This window comes from Pogona vitticeps, chromosome 1, assembly GCF_051106095.1.
Source record: "Pogona vitticeps strain Pit_001003342236 chromosome 1, PviZW2.1, whole genome shotgun sequence".
Classification (NCBI taxonomy): Eukaryota; Metazoa; Chordata; class Lepidosauria; order Squamata; family Agamidae; genus Pogona; species Pogona vitticeps.
In genome coordinates, this window is record NC_135783.1 from 268,122,859 (window position 1) to 268,140,637 (window position 17,779).

General features: G+C 39.9%; 1 protein-coding gene and 1 long non-coding RNA gene across 26 annotated transcripts in view; one reads left to right on the forward strand and one right to left on the reverse strand.

Moving 5' to 3' along the window:
- Positions 1-17,779, reverse strand: part of PPFIBP2 (PPFIB scaffold protein 2) — a 143,292-nt gene that overhangs the window by 38,175 nt on the left and 87,338 nt on the right. For 23 of the 25 annotated variants that reach the window (XM_072985799.2, XM_078383981.1, XM_078383978.1 and 20 more), the window contains one exon: positions 5,191-5,322. In XM_072985799.2, the coding sequence (XP_072841900.2) occupies positions 5,191-5,322 (132 nt within the window). Of the gene's footprint in view, positions 1-5,190; positions 5,323-11,178; positions 11,278-17,779 lie in introns of those variants that run through there. The other 2 variants (XM_078384001.1, XM_078383999.1) reach the window with 2 other exon arrangements.
- LOC144586142 (uncharacterized) lies at positions 2,416-15,314 on the forward strand. Its single transcript, XR_013540892.1, has 2 exons — positions 2,416-2,554; positions 15,270-15,314. It is a non-coding gene; the product is annotated as an uncharacterized LOC144586142 (long non-coding RNA).

Genomic DNA, 17,779 nt, shown 5'->3' on the forward strand with positions numbered 1-17,779 from the left:
CTTTTCTTTGTTGGTCTATTCACAGTGATTCGAAATCATGCTTTGAACTTGTTTTCCAAACCATGGTTTGGAGCAATCTTTATCAGCACCAGTCAAGTATCTTGTAACTAGCATGGTGGCACCAGAGCACCACACTGCCAATCAGAATTGTCTAAGCAATGACATCACAAAGCTAAATCAGAGTGAGGAAACCACTTCCTTGCCCCCACACTAGATTGAATAATACTTGACTTTATTTTTATTATAATTTTCTGTTTTCCCATCTTGAGCACTACTAAGCATTACTAATTATTATTGTTTTGAATTGTTTTTAACTCTTTTAGTTTATAATGTTTGATGGAACCTGCCCGGAGGGCGGGATAGAAATCTAATAAATAAATAAAATAAATAAATATTTTTGCCACATGTTATAGTCATTCCCCTTACCCCATTACTGTTGTACAGGCGAGGGTGACTTTGTTAGTGAGCTAGTTTTTCATGAATGTGCCCATTTTATCTCAAATATAGGCATGCATTCTTTGACATCTGTAATCCCTTCAAAATAGCAAATGATTGAAAATTGATTTGTTTAAAATGATAAAATAAATATTTCTACCACTGTAGAAGTTTGACATGCAAAAAAAACACCTTTAATATGGTATGCTGGATGGGACAGGGCAAAATCCAGGTCCAAGCAGAGTGGCATACTGGAGCTCAACAAAGTTCTCAGCTAGATCAGTCAACTGTTTGTAAATGGACAAGCTACATAACTTTTCTGTAAGGCATTCAGTGTAGCGTGGAAAGCTGATGCCTCTGTTTTAAAGACAGCTTTATATGATCACAACTATTATTCTAACAGTCCCATTTCTTAAGAGCCACTCTCATACCATATTTTTCTCCTATCTATTGGTGCTTAAATAAGAAATCTTTTGGACTAATCTTATTTAGTCTGGTTCTTTAGTCAATGTTAAGGAACCAACATTTGTGATACTTTTTAATGGAAGACAAAAGAAAAGGACAACAAAATTACTTTAGGAAATATCAAACCGAATCAACATGAGCAGATTAAAAACATGCATCTCCAAAAATGTGATCCTATAAAGTTCAGAAGGCAACAGTGCAACTTGAACAAACTGAGCTACCAGTAAGTCTTAAAATGAGCTTATGTTAGGCATACCAATGTCATTTCTCTTCTGTTCAACTTCATCAGCTTAACCAAAGTAGCTTTCAGTCTGCCATGTGAAGTGGTTTTTGATCAAACAAAGTGAAGGTTTGTTCTACAAATTCCAGAAAGCCTTTACTGAAGAGCTTGTTTCACAAGATAAGCAATCAAATGTATGGGGTTTAAACAAAGTAATGGAGCTTTATTGTGGCTTTCCCCTGCCACTCCTCTGATCCTCTCAAAATGTACACTCTGAGCAAAAATCATATGCCTATGAATTTGAGACACTTTACAATTCATTTTCTTAAATGATGGGCTGGTCCAGAGATTTCCTCATGGCCTTAAGGTAATGTGTTGATACAGAAAGTAAACCCCAAACTGAAAAACCCTAAATCTCTTTTCCTATGTTCAGCGATGTATTGATTTCAGCAAAATTAAGTATTAAGTATTTTAAAACCATATATACATGGTCTATTGCCTCTACATTCATTGATCAATACACTGTAGCAAAAGTAGGTTTACTGTACTGAACAGTTAGGCAGAATGCTATCTGTACCCATATCCATACATATCCTTAAACAAATGAGCTGACCTCTTTGAAATCAGCGAAGGGGGATGAAATATCCCTAACAGGTTTCTTGGCTACAGCGTTGCAGGTCAAACCACAGTTCTAATTCAAATGGCATACTGAAAATATATTAAGCTTCAAGCCAACATGCGATTAATCTAATCAGATAGGTCCCAGAACCAAACCACAGCAAGGTATATAAAAAAATGCATTTTGTGTTAAATCTTCTTACAGCAAAATTTAGGCAGTCGTCTATGCTGCCTCCAGAGCAGCTCTTCAAATTTTAAGTAGCTCTGATAAAATTATTCTAAAAGCAAAAGGTTTTACATGACTTCCAACGGAAAGTCATGACACATGGTTACTTTGCTGGGATCAAAGCTAAGACAAGCAAAATTGGTTTATTACTGAACACCACAGTTCACCTTGAGAACGTCAAACATGTTAACACCAGCTGATCAGAGCAATATTTGGTTAGCAGTGTTTAGTCTGATCTTTGGGATGGGGCAATGCATAGACTCAGGATAACATTTGCTCCTCATACATCAGACTGAGAGCAATTCTTCTCTGTTGGGATCTCTGTCACCGATTCAGTGCTATCTTGAGGACCGACTGTTGCCATATTTGGCTTCCTACTGTGGGATTTTCTTTCCTGGATCTTACTATTAATCTCCAGCTGCAGTCTACACATCTGTTCTTGAAGTTCACTGATCAGGTTCACTACTGACTATATAAAAGAGGAAGAAAGAAAATGAAGGCTAACGACAACAAAGAACGAAGCCAAAAAAGTGCTGAACACTTTCAACATAAAGTTCTGGATTGTCAACAATATCATAATGAGAGAGGCGGTAAGGTGCTTATTTGTTTGGGGGAAAAGAATTAGGATGCAAAGCATAATGTGCACCATTCATCAGGTTCTCTTTTAAACTTAAAACTAACTTGCTGCCCCTGCTCAGAGACCAGAATTACAACAACATTGCTTTAAGAGTTTCTTATAATGCATCATAACTCAAGAATCATCTGCATGATTCTTTTATGCCTCTCAGATAAATGCCCTCTTTGCTGACAAAGCTGAGAATAACAAGAAACATTAAATAATAATGCACTCATAATAACTCAACAATCATGTACACATTATTTAACTTTACTTCGCGAATATAATCAAGTGCACAGTTTGAGCGACCTTTGTATCATTTACCTCATTTACCTTTAAGTATATAGCACCCTAATGTGGAAGTTTAGTAAAATCAACCATGGTGCATTAGCTTTCTTGTGGGATCCATGGACCATTCCTACAGATAGTTGCTCTCCTTAATCTACTCTGGGTCTCTCAGCTAGGTACTGGCAAACAAGGTAGACCAAACCTTTGCCCTGTTTAAACCCAAGGCTATCTCCTAAAAAGTTCCGCAGAATTCTCCTTAGCATATGGGTGCAACAGGGGACAAATGGGTATGGACAGACTTTTCATGGAGACAGGGTGACTGAAACTAATCTCCCTAAATTAATATGAATCTCTTATCTGCAAGCTGCATGTGTTTACAGACACCAGTTCTTCAAGCTAAGAGCCCACAGGATGCAAAATTGCACTTGGTTCCCGTCCCCTACTGTTAACTGTTGTTCTAATACCAAACCAAATGTCTGAGGGAAAAAAATCCATTTTGTTTTAAAAGAAAAGAAAGAAATATGACATTGCATGGTAGAACTCTGCACCGACATCTCAACTAAGTGTTTTGGGTTTTAACTGGCTGTGACTCATCTAACTTCATGCAGAGATTAAGGCCCAGTTTTCAAGAACCAGTTCAGCATAGTGTAGTGATGCAATCATTATTCTGAAGGGCAAGGATAATTTATTAAGACTATAGTCTCCACGTGGTTGTATGGGCACAAATCAACATTTACTGCTTGTTTATGTGAACTGGGCCCTTTGGTCATGCTACTAAATGGATTCTAGTTCTCTAACCAAAGAGCACAAGCTGCAACAATTCCAAAGTTTATATTCTCACACTTTGTGTTATGATGATAAAAAAAAACCTATGAGGGAAATATTTGTGGAAGGTAACTGTTTTTTTTTTTTTTAAATTTAAAGACTATCCCTTTTTTCCTAAAACAGCTTATAGGCAACACACCCAGAATTAAGATGTGTAATGAAGCAGACGATTTGTACTGGGCATGAATAAGTGGAATTACAGAACCACCGAACCACATACTTTCACTTGACTTCATAGGTTGGCTTCACTAAGCTAGAGCCAGATTGTAACCCATTGCTTTGCAGGGCAATCCAAGAAGCTACAATCCATTATCTGGATGTCAGGAGCACTAAACAATTCTCAACTTTTCACAAATATTTTTGCTTCTACAAAGACCCTTTCATGTGCTGTATATAGATATGTCTTGTCCTGCTGGTTCTCTTTTCTCTTGATCTGCCCATTTTTGTTTGCTCTGGACAGATATGGGAAGACCATTAGGTCCATAGGTTCTCTAGATTCTAATATTGAGGCACATATTTTCCTGAATTAAAATGGGGTAAAAAACTAGAGTGTGGAAGAGTGAGAATGAGCTGTCTCAGTGGAGAAGATTCCGTTTTCCCATGAGATTCTAGTCTTTGCATGCATCCTGATATGGAGGAGACAAACAAACAGCAGCAATTCATGTAGGGATACAACAGTTCCCATAGAAAGTAGGTCATTCTGCTGCATCAGGAGTAAGTGGATCACTTAATGATACCTAATGCAAAGGTATGACAGATTACCATAGTTCACTTAAGGCTGATTGGAAGGAGAACAGGCCGAAGCAGTTGTTCATGCAGAGATGTTGTAAACCAGTGGTTCCCAACTTTGGTGCCCAAATATAGCATAGGCATCCTTCAGTCTCGAGAGACCATGGTAACGTGCTCTGTATTGAGGAGTGTTCTCTCCAGAGCATGAAGCCTGGATAAAGTAATATGGAGGATAGGCTGTTACCCAAGCAGCAGATTCCCCCCTCTCCACATTGCTGAAATGGTCCAATGGAAAGGCAAGAGCCAATACAACTGGTTCCAGCAACGTCGCAGGAGTTGGCAGAACTGCCTGGCTATATCCACTCATGGAAACGGCTTCAGGAGTGCCCAAATGGTCTTGGACTAAAACTCCCAGAAGCCACTAGCTGTGATAGCCAGAAGCTGCAGTCCAAGAACTTCTGGGGACCCAAGGTTGGGAACCACCGTTGTACAGTCACCTCTGCAGACAGATGCTTCATAGTATTCATATATTTCCATTGCATGTCCTGACACAGTTTGGGGATGCACTGCTGTAACATGCTTTCATACTTTAGCTTGGCAGACATCACAGTAAAACTGCTTGTACAAACCAAAAATATTATAAAAGGCAACATTTTAATAGCTGCTTCAAAAAAACAAACAAAAAAGAACTCATGAATGTGCAGTTAACAAACTGAGGAGTCATATTTAAATGTAAGGAAATACTCAAGACAACAAAAAAAGGCTCACCTCAGCTTTGTTCTGTTTCTCCTCATACTCGCTCTGTTCCTTTTCCATCCCAACCAGTTTAATCTTTAGGTCTGACACTTCTGCCATTAGATCCAATTTCTGAGTTTCAAGCTGTGTTCGACTCAGCAGCTCCTAGAAAGAAATAATAGTTTCACTCACTGAACTCCACGAGTCATAGAAAAAGTCAGTGCCTGTTCCTTGCTGAAGCGAAACAATTTATAAGCAGCACTGACAAGAAAGGAGAATTCAAATAAACATTAGGAAGGACTTTCGAACAGTAAGATCCGTTTGACAAAGGAATAGACTACTTTGGAAGGTGGTGAATTCATTGGATGTTGTTATTGTTGTTTTTTAAATTTATTTATTTATTTATTTATTTATTTATTTATTTGTTTGTTTATTTATTTATTTATTTATTTATTTATTTATTTGCTTTATACCCCACCTATCTGGGCGACTTGTCCACTCTGTTTTTAAACAGAAGTTGGATGGCCATTTTCCAGGCATGCTCTGCCTGTGGATTTCCTCTTCAAGGCAAGGATTTGGAATCAACTCTTAGGGTCTCTTTCATAATTCTACAATTCAATTAATTCCAAATATAATTTATGAGCAACATTGCCTTGTTCTTAGTTCTTAAAGTGTACTGGGTTATAGAAACATTTAATATGCATTTACTACCATTACCCACTTGGTTCCCACTGTGGTGTAGTGGGCAAAGTGATGAAATGGCTCTCTGGAACCATTCCATGAAAACTCACTGGAGGAGTGGAACTGGTTAAACCACTTCTTAAGTACCTTACTTACTTTGAAAGCCCTATTAGGTTTGCTATAAGTCAGTTCTAACTTGATGATACAAAACACAAAATACAAAACACACACACACAAACACACACACACACACAACTCTTAAAGAAACTACTTAACTAACTCTCTCCTCTCCTAAATTAAAGGAACTAGGAAAGAAAAGACCCTTAAGAGTAAGGTTGTGTCAGTGGAGGCCAAGGATAAGATCATCTGTACCAGTGGTTCCCAACCTTGGGCCTCAGGATGTTCTTGGACTACAACTCCCAGAAGCCTTCACCACCACCTCTGCTGGCCAGGATTTCTGGGGCTGAAGTCCAAGAACTTCTGGAGGCCCAAGTTTTGGGGACCACTGATCTATACCATGTATTCCTAATTACTATTACTAAACTAAGGGTGGGACTATACAGTGGGGAAAATACACTTTGATCCATTGTGATCCACAGTTTTTCAAAGTGGGTCCCTGTTGGTTTCTGTAGGTGAAATCACTGTAGGATTACCAGTTACTCAAGGAAACACTCATTAGGCCCATAAGAAAGAAACCTAATTTGGCAGCAGACGAAATTGGCTATTATAGGCCTGTCGCCAATGTTTCTTTCATTAGCAAAGTGGTCGAGAGGGCGGTGGCTGACCAGGTTCAGGCTCATTTGGATGAAACAGATGCCCTGGATCCATTTCAGTCGGGTTCAGGCCACGCGACGGCGTTGGTCACCCTGTATGATGACCTGTTGAGGGAGACTGACAGGTCAAGTATCTCTGTTGGTCCGTCTCAATATCTTGGCAGCTTTTGATACCGTTGACCACGGTATCCTCCTGGGAGGCTCTCCGGGTTGGGAATTGGCAGCCATGCGCTTGCATGGCTCCAATCCTTCCTCGGGGAGCGTCCTCAGAGAGTACAGCTTGGGGAGAGGTTATCGGCCCCATGGACCCAAAGTTGTGGGGCTCCGCAGGGCTCAATCATCTCCCCAGTGCTGTTCAATATCTATATGAGGCCGCTGGGTGAGGTCATCAGGGGGTATGGGGCATTGTGTCATCAATATGCTGATGACACCCAGCTCTACATCTCCTTTTCACCAACTGCAGGTGATGCTGTCCTGTCCTGGGGGCCGTACCGCAGTGGATGCAGGAAAATGGGCTGAGGCTGAACCCAGACAAGATGGAGGTCCTGAGGGTGGGTGCCCCCACTGTTGGTGGTTTGGGTGACTCTTTCTCATTTGGGGGGTGACCCTCGCCGCAAAGAGTGGGGTTCGCAGCCTGGGGATCCACCTGGACCCGGCACGGTCTGTACTGTCTTTTTCCATCTTTGGCGGATAGCCCAGCTGCGACCCTATCTCGATATGGGGGCGCTCACTACCTCGGTACATGCACTCGTAATCTCAAGATTAGACCACTGTAATGCGCTCTATGTGGGGCTACCTTTGATGTGGAAAGTCCAAGTGGTGCAGAATGCGGTGGCCAGACTCCTTAGTGGAACAAGAAAATACCATCATATTTCTCCTATTCTGGCCGCATTGCACTGGCTGCCCATTCGGTTGACTTCAAAGTCTTAATGCTTACCTATAAAGCCCTAAATGGTTTAGGGCCTTCATATCTGGCGGAATGCCTACTCCACCAAGGTCTACCCATATCACCCAAGTGAGTCAGGAGGTGAGGCTGGGGAGCTTGATGCCGAGGGAGGCCTGGAGGGAAAAAGCAAGAAACCGGACCTTCCCGGCGGTAGCTCCTTGCCTCTGGAACAATCTGCCTCTGGAGATTTGTGCAGCCCCCTAACTGGGCATCTTTAAAAACCAATTAAAAACATGGATGTACACGCAGGCCTTCCCTCCAGTTAATATTTGACCTTCTTTTCTTTGTCCACTTTTTATTTTTTTATTTTCCATCTTGAAGAACTAGTTATTTGATGTAATAATTTCTTTTTTGTTATATTTACATGTTGTTTTATGTATTTGGAAGCTGCCTAGAGTGGTCATAAGACCAGATAAGCGGGATATTAAGTAAGTAAGTAAGTAAGTAAGTAAGTAAGTAAGTAAGTAAGTAAGTAAGTAAATATAGTCATCCAGATGACAAACAAGTTTCTCTCTTATAGATCCCCTAATGCCTCTGATCTGACAAGTTGCTGCTAATTGATAATTTGCACTTCCATGAGAATTTATTTTTCCAAACTGGCTTAACAATAATTGTATCAGAACTGCTTGTGGAAAGTCTTTTTTGCTATTATTTGGAGACAACAAACACCTGGCTGAAGGGAACCACACCCCTACAAGTGCTTCTTTCCACTGGATCAGGAAACCACATAGGACAGAAAGCAGAGAAAAGTGATGCCAATGAACAGGAGCAAAATTAAACCACCCTGCCATTTGAGCTAAAAAAAGAGACAATTCTCCACTGGGCTTCCTTGTGCTTAGCTTTGCATCATGTACTGTAGTTGCTAGTCTTTAATTTGTAAATGACTAATACAGTATTTTGGGCATGAGAAGACAAGATTCACTGGAAAAGACAATAATGCTGAAAACACTGAAGCCAGCAAGAAAAGCAGAAGAGCAAATACGAGATGGATTGACTAAATCAGTGGTTCTTAACCACAAGCAGAGCTGGTGGTGAAGGCTTCTGGGAGTTGCAGTCCAAAAACACCTGAGTAACCCAAGGTTAAGAACCACTGGACTAAATAAAGGAAACCATTTCCTTGAGTTTGTGAGACTTCAGCAGGGCTGCTACTGACAGGGCAGTTTGAATGTCACTAATTCATAGGACTGCCCAAAGTTAGAAGCAATTGGACAGCACATAACAACCACATTCCAAATTATGCTATAGAAAAACTTTGATGAAGGCAGCGTGGATTTTTGTGTTGAAGGGACTGTCAGCTCAATTCAATTGTGGTACTCAAAAACTCACTTGGCTCAGGATTCTATTGTTCCCACTGTATGTCTTGTCTAGCAGGTTATCTGGAGGCTCTGGTAGTCTCTGTTGTAAGTTTTTTTTTGGAACCAACTTTCTTCTGTCCAAATACAGAGCCTCTACCCTTGCTAAGGATTAAGCTTTACAATCACCCTTCATGTCCCACAATGGGAGACAAAGGAACAAACCACAACTGACTAACACATGCATCAGAAAATCCTACCTAGACTCTTTCTTCTTAAAACAGCATACATTTCCCACCATTAAATACAGGTACAAATACACTGGCCCTTATTCTCTTCCCCACTCCCAAAGACCTGCTCATGCCCTAAAACAGAGGAGAGGAAAGGCTGGCCAGGAGGTCCATAGTCCATCTGAATGCCTCTGGGAGGCATAGTCACAGCAGCTCTCTCTTCTTGTTTATCTCTGGAATTGGTGTCCTAAAGTACATTCCAGAAATGGAGGTATTAACAATCAGTAGCTAACTCACTGTTCATGCATTTTTCCAGTCCTGTTTTAAGTTTTTTTCCTGGAAGATATGGCATCTCTCAGCTACAGATGCTAGCTGCGGTAAGCCAGCAGTGAGGAAAAAGTACAGCACACATGACCAGATGAATTCTCTTCCAAGAAAGTATTTCACATTAGCCAGGATTAAATCTTGGCATTGAAATCAACCTTGCCTCAGACTTTTGTTTCTGAAGCCTGTGCTAAAATGCAAGCAAATCAGCAAAAAATAAAAACCAGCTGAAATGATTCCTCTGTTATGCCATGAATATCAAAGTCAGACTTCTGGATGATGCCAACATTTAGTTATGCAAGCAAGCAAAGTTCACTGCTCAGTGTGTTAGAAAGGTACTGACAAAATAGTTTCAATTGCAAAAGAAGTAGGCATTAAATATTGTGTGAACACATTTGAGGAATACTAGACAGCAAGTGAGTTCAAAAAGAACAACTGCTTGGAGAGTTTACTATTGGGTGCTGCTTCTCACCCAGATGTGCATCACTTGATTATATGCCTCGTAATAATGGACAACTAGAATTTTTGTATTGCCTTGAAGTAACAGATAGATCTATAACTTCTCTAAACTCTTACTTTTAAAAAGTAAAATTCAGCTTACATTTCAGTGGCGCTTTTTTAATGTTAACCAGATGATGCTTGTGGTCCAGAAAGTCTACTAACTAAACATTATCTGAAGCACTGCTCAAAGAAAATGCCACAGTGCCGCTGCTAACATGTGGAAATCATTATTTCATCTTCAAGCAGATGCTTACGTTGAACGATTCATTAGTGGAATATAACCCACTTTGTTATATGGAAATTACAGAGTATTCCAGCGATATGATGCAACTGGAAGGCAGCTGGAATAAATGCAGAGCAAGAAGTACAAATATGCATGATTGCTTTTTAAGTGCAAAGATAATACATGCTATCTGTAGGGCTAATTTTGGCTACAGAACCTTGAGCAGGATGCATAAAGAGAGAGGCTCAGAGTCATCCATAAGGAATACAATCTATACACTTCTCATATTCATGGACAAGCATAACTATTGGGCAGAAAGGTGAAATCCGGTGACTGCTGATTGTAGTTGACAAATTAATCTTTTTTTTTAAAAAAAAATGTTACCTATTAGAAACATATTGTTTATTAGCAATCAAATCAATTTCCAAAAGACTCAGATAACCCTTTTCCTTCTTAGCCTCCCACAAACAACTGAATGCAAAGATTCAAAGGTAAAAATCATACACAAACAGTTTCAGAGCATGCAACATGGGTAAAACCATGCCACCTAATAATCCTGTATTCCATCTTTAAACTGTGATTAATTTTTAAATCATGAAGATTTAAAAATTTTTATGGTTGCCATATTTTGTCCAACTTCTCCACTGAAGAAATATCTAATATTCTTAAGAACAAAGAGCATTAAAAATGTAACTGAAGAGCAGTACAGATTTACACTTCAATCCAACCATTATGTATATGCGTCGAAACAGGGTACTATCTGACTTGAAAGGCATAGTTTATATAAACCTAGGGTGAGTTATCAACATCTGGACAGTGCAATTTACAGACAGTCAAAAATCTTTACAAGCATGCTTTCAGATACTGAAGAGACACTAACACAAAGAAAACTGTGATATATCATGGAACATCTCCAGATAATATTTCCTTTTACACACCATGGCAATTCATGAGTACTCTGTGGGAAGACTACTACTGAAAGCTGAAGCTGGTACATGCCAGCATGGCAGTTCATTACAGTCATTTGGAAACGAATAGAGTCAGATCCTACCTGATCAGCAAAATTCAGCAAGACTCACCACAGCATGAAGGCAGCGCTTTACGAGAGCAGTGTGTCTGCTCAGCTGTGGTAGAAGTGGGATATTCACTTAAGTGAAAACACAGCTGAGGATGTGACTGTCTTGCACCATTTCAAGATTACTCAACAGTCAGTGGATTATAGCTTTTCATCTTGCTATTTACAGACAACAAACTGAAGGAAAACGGAAAGTACTGACCTTGCCAGGAGATTGCATGTTTGAATACTTAGCCCTCTACATACTTCTAATTTCCTACAAAGCTCAGCAGGTCGAAGCCCAAAACTATTTTTCTGAGTGCTGAAGGTGAGCCTTGGAATATGTAAAATAAGGATGGATCCAGTATCTTTCCCTTTGCTCTCCACAATCTCGACTAGTCTAGGACATTCATGACTAGCATACAGAGCATCTGTCTCTGACAATGTCATTTGGTTGGATATGAAACGTAACCATTAAAGTATCTATTTATTCAGTATTATTTAACTCCTACCTTTACTCCATGGAGTGCACTACTCACATGGAGTTCCCAAGTGAAATTCATGGTATTCCATGAAGGTCCAGACTATATGATATAGATCATCTTTCATTAGAAGCTGAAAAATGTGGATGTCAGGCTACTGGATAGCATCGGTTACAGGGAGCACATGATTACCCTTTTACAACGACTCTATTGGCTGCTGATCTGTTGCTGACCTTGTGACCTATAAAGCCCTATATGGCTTGGGTCCAGATTATTTGAAAGACTGTGTCCCCTCATATGAAACTTCTCAGCTTTGGGGAGTTTTGAAAAGTTCCTCCTTTCAGTCCTACCACCTTCATGAGATCACTTGACAAGAATGTAAGTCAGAGCCTTCTCAGCAGCTACTCCCCAGCTTGGGAATGCATTGTCCTAAGGATCCAAATTATGTCCCCCTCACGGTCCTTCTGTTGCCAGGCAAAGATCTCCCCCTTCAGAGAGGATTTAAAGCAATAGGCTGCACCTAGTGAATACATAATTTTTTCACAAAATGTTTTTTAAATTGTTTTCAATTATGCTTTTTATATTGTTATAGGTTTAATTCTTTTTAGTGCTATTTTAATTGTGTTTTTCATGCTGTATATTGTGTTGGTTTAATTGATTGTGAGCCACCTTGAGTCCCCTATGAAAGATCTGCTTAGGTTCCTTGGGGTTGCTACTGCATCATTTGCCTTCACATTAGGATATCAACAAATGGGCAAACAAAATTTAGCTGTAGATCATGATTATGGGGCATTGCTTCAATGCAAATCAACACTACATGCCACGCGAATGCACAAAATCCAAAATTTGTCTAATAAGATCAAGACACTATTTGAAAAACATTAAAGCTTCATCATACTCAGATGTTGACAGCTGCTCAAAGAAATTTGCAAAAAAGATCTTAAGAAGCACAGACAAAAATATTTGGAACTGCTATCAAAATTTGACTAGGAAGCAGGATGTGTTTGAAAGTAATTATATATTACACTAAACAAATGCCAAATCAGTTCTGGCAGTGATATTTTATATTTGCATCAGCAAAAGAAAGGTGAGAATAACAAATGTATTTTAGAACCTCGTGAGATGCAAGCAAGGAAGAAATAACCTAAGGCTACGTTTCATCATAAGCCGCAACCACTTCATTGGATTTCACATCACAATATTTCCTGAAAATTGCAAAAGTGCTGAAATATTTCCTGCTGAATCTCTTTAACCCATATGTTGTCAGAGTAGTTCTGACACCCAGCACTTTGCTATATGGAATATATTTATTATAACTGCTGCCAAGTCTCATGTCAAGTAACCAATACATGATCAGAGAAACATGCTGTTGTGTTAAGGGACTGTATGTGGGATGGCTTGGAGGAATCATTTGGTTTCTGGCAGCAGTAGCCTGTATGGTTTTTGAAGCTTGCTGGAAGGACATAAGATGGTGGCCCTCAGACAGTAACTTTCAGAGGGGTTCCTACGTGACTTCAGTCTGAGGTGACTTGACCAGACCAAACCAAATGGTGAATTCCATCACAATGGTGGTGATTACAGTCTGAGTAGGTGATCATGGTTCCGATATTAAATTAGCATATTGAATGACAGAGGAGGCCATTATCGTTGTTTAAGCTTAGGCAGAGTGTTTGGCAGCTTCTGATGCATTTCTGCTCAGCAGGCTCCCTTTAGAATCCGTCTTTGAAGTTCCTTTATTTAAGGACTGCAACTCTTAGACCACAGAAATACTGTGCAGGAAGGTTGAATAATTCACCCATTGGTTTCTCGTTATTTTTATTTCTGATGTCCATTTTGTGTCAATTTACTCTCTTGTGTAGAGTTTGGACTTTTTGTCCAATATAAAATGCAGTGAGGCACTGCTGACAAAAGACTGCAGACATCAAGGGCATCATCTTGTTCTCTACTTCAGGCAGCAAAAGATCTTGGGCCAGTCCTGTGAGAAAGGTGCAAGGGGCTCAGGCTGCTTCAGGTATTACTTTCGCTTGGTGATACCTATTCAGGAAAATGCATTCTCCTCACATGCTAGAAACATGGTATGTGTACATGTTTCTATTGCAAGCACATGAATTGGAACTTGGCTACTGGGGAATGCAAAAGATTGTGATATCTGGCAGGTTGCCATTTCATCCAAAATATCTTTTAAATTTAGTCACACCAACTGTTCCATGACTATACTGGGATAGAGGAGTCTATAATAGGAAGGGTATTACTAAAGCCTATTATAGGCAGAAGTCAAAGAGAAGCTTCAGTGACTAAATTAAGATAGTGCTTTGTAGAATGAAGTGCAAATAATGCTTTGAAAATATTTAATATTTTTAAATCCAGAGGAATTTCAAATGGCTCCAATTCCTTTTTTTTGGGGGGGGGGTTGAGCCAAAAGTCATACATTAAACGGAATTCCAATATTTCACTACAAAACATTGTTTCTTATTTCCGGTGATGCTGATTTCTGTATTGAAATTTTGCACTGAAAGAGAACAGGTCCTGAGAGTAATTGGCAAGGGGAAGGAGAATTCAATGATCTTAGAATTGAAACATATATCACATGCTCTTCTTTCCTATGCTATTATTTCTGCCTGCCACCAGGAAGAGCATCTGCTGACCCTTAAACCAGAGCTTGATGCAGGGGTTTCTCCTTTCTTCAGTTGGAAAGTATGTCTGAAAAGAGATGAGCTGTAGGTATTTTGCAATCTGATTCCTTCATCAAAACACAACTGGAGGGAGAGGATAGGAAGAGAACCACAATGGAGATAGGATGCTGGACAAGATAGTACTCTTAAAGGGTGGAAGAGGACAATATCTTGAGACTGTATGCACACACCCCAAGCACAGGGATCTCTGCTAAAAATTTTAGATGTATACGAAAATGAGCAATGTTAAAAATACTCACTAAATTCCTCAGCCTCTTTAATTCAGGCTGTCTCAGTATAAGGAATGTTCTCAACCAGAAATGTTGAAGCACCATGAGATTACTCAGTTTTGGTATAAGAAGTGCCTTTTTTCTGAAGGACTCTGCAATTTGTGAAAAACATCTGCAAGCAACTAGTCTTTTCCCTTTGTGCAGCTAGTCAGTACATGCATACCTAGCAAGCACAGAAAGACTGGCTGATTGGTCAAAAAGAAACAAATGACTTGCCTGATTATTTTAATATTTGAAGTCCAGGTAACAATGTATCACAGTTTTGCACCATCAGCATTGTTTGCACAAAAAACATTTTCAAAAATACAAAAACTAGCTGAAACCAGACATACTATATTTTACCATCTCGTAATGGAGGAGAAAAAAATTGTTTCTTATTCTTAAGGGCAACAATGACACAAGCAAGGATTTACAGCCATAAGAAGACTGCAGGGCTGGTAAGGGGCGAGGGAATCTAAACCATGCTTCCTCACCCCAGTCAAATGGAGTATGTTTGATACACTGTGACAGCCTAGAGATACAAATTCAAATGCACATCTAATTTTACAAAGTCAGCATAACTACAGCAACACTGGGATATGTACCCTACTGTGCGTTCCCATTCGGTCTGCTGCAACTACTCATGCATTTCTCTTTTTTTTAAGTTTTAGGTTGGCTTTCCTGTTGCTACAACTGGACTAAGGCATAAATCATGCTTCACAGGACCAAGACATGCTGAGTCCCAGCTCTAGGAGACTCTCACCATCTCTTTTTGCAGGAAACAAGGAACACAAAGCACCAAGGAGCAACATGGCACCTCAGCAGCCAATGCACCACATGCAGACTCCTGCATCATTCTTACCCTCAAAGACAAGCAAGGCCCAGCTTAGGTTGAAGATTTCCCCAAGAAGACCTAAGAGGCAAGGTCTCCTCTCTGATCCACCTAGAGAAGACACAGGGGCTCCTCTTCCATGTTAGCCAGTTTCAGAACCCCTGTGGAGCCTCGTGTCCTGTCATCCTGTGAACTCCCCAGTAAGCTAGCTGGATGGAGCAGTGATCCATTGATTAGTATAATGGGTTTGCCAATGCCTACACCCATTCCTCTATGCTGGGTGAAAGCTGGTGTGACCTACAAAGTCGTGGCCACTTTCATTCCCATCTGATGCCTGAGTTTTTGCACATTCTTTCCCCACCACCACCACCACCACCTTGTGCCTCTACCTCCTTACCTTGCTGCTTAGACCACAAACCACCAGTGTGTAATAACAGGACCAGAGAGCCAATTGCTTCAAGCAAAGGAACAATTCTCCATTCCTGTGCCTTCTTCACACTTTGAATGAAAGGAACGAAGAGCAATCTGTTGTTTAACCTCAGCTATATCATCAAGTAGCTAAATCTGACTGGCCATTTGGCGCTATGAAATCATAATGTTCCACGCAGGATTCCTGATTGGCTTAGACGAAGTGACAAACATATTTTTACAAGATATAAAAATGGAACTGAAGGAGCAGCAGGTCAGGGCAGCAAGGACTACAAACAGTTGCAAAAACTACACACCTAGAACACTGGATGATGAGCTGGTGGAAAAAAAAAACAAATCTTTTCACCACCCAGAAAAAGCAACTTTCATATTGAAAAACAATCACCCCAACAAGTCAACACAGTACTAATTACAAATACTGCTCACTTCCTATAACACCAGAAAAAGAGGAGACATTTCTTTTGGGTTACCACATGGGCTGGAAAGGGAAGGCTGAAGTCAGCAATAAAAGAGCAGGATGGGAAACAAAGCTGGCTAGTTTACAGTGCATGAAAATAATCATGTGTGATGGTCTGTGACCATTCTGGAGGTCTGTTTAATTTACACTTACTTAGCTGGAATCTTATACAGCCAGGAAGAAAGAGCTAGTTAAATTAGCAACAGGCTGAAATGGAAATGCTAGAATGCCAAAGCAATAGCCAACTTGTATAAACAAGAAAAGATCACAGGGGGAATCAAGTGGGTGAAACATTTTGTGGTAGTGCTTAAAAGAAAGATACGAGATGAGTTGTACTGATTCAGACATGAAACAACATTATAATCAGTTGGAATGAAGGAGAAAGCAAAAGATTAGACTGGAAGCTTTACGCCAAAAGGGAAGGTTAAGTGACTGCAAAATCAGACAGCTATCAAAGAGACAAATGTACTGTGTTGTGGAATAGGTCAGCATGTTGTTCATGACAAAAAAGAACACAGAGAAGAAAAGTTGTCTTGGTATTTGCAATATAACCCATCTTTTATGCCTTTAAATGCATGTCATCAGAAATGTAAAATTGAGGACATAATGGTATTTGGATACCAATGCCTTAGGGACTGCATGGTAATGTATCTCTCTTCTTTGTGTCCTAGATAATACAGGTGCATAGAATGTGTTGGATATAAGCACACTCACAGCAAATAAATAAATAAACAAACAAACAAACACACATCATCAGCAGCATTAATAATAATAATGATAATGATAACAATAACAATAACAACAACTCTTATAAGTACTTTGCCGTGGATACAAGCCACAATGCAGCTGTTGCCAAAATCACCTTGACGTGTGGTGATGTTTGGCATGCTGAATTGTGATTTGTCCCTGCAACACAGCCTTGGAGAAATACTTTACCTTTAACATCTCTGCAATTTATACTGCCTGCCTAGAGAAAATATTTATGTATTTTATATATACAGTGGCTGGAACCCTGTGTGGTAAGTCTCAACTAGAGGAGGCCCACTGAATCCAATGGAATTTATGGAGGAGCTGACTTGCCAAATCTTCAGTGATTCAACATGTTTACTCTGATGCAACCTACTACACTAAGCAACATGATTTCAGTCATTATTTGCATAGTTACTTATTTACTGATCATCATCATCATCATCTTAGAACTGCAGAGCTGGAAGAGACCCTATGGATCACCAAGTCCAGTCCCTGTCAAGGAGGCACAGAGAGGAACTGAACTCCCAAAATGCCAAATAAGATCTGCTGTCACTATCTAGAAATGAAAGACACTATGACCAAATCTGTCATGTATCAAATGGCAGCTAGAAGGAGGAATTGGATGTCCATATGTAGATGGAAAGGAGTTGTGGTCACAGTTGTAATACATCAAACAAAGATACTATAAGTGTATCAGAAGCAGGAGC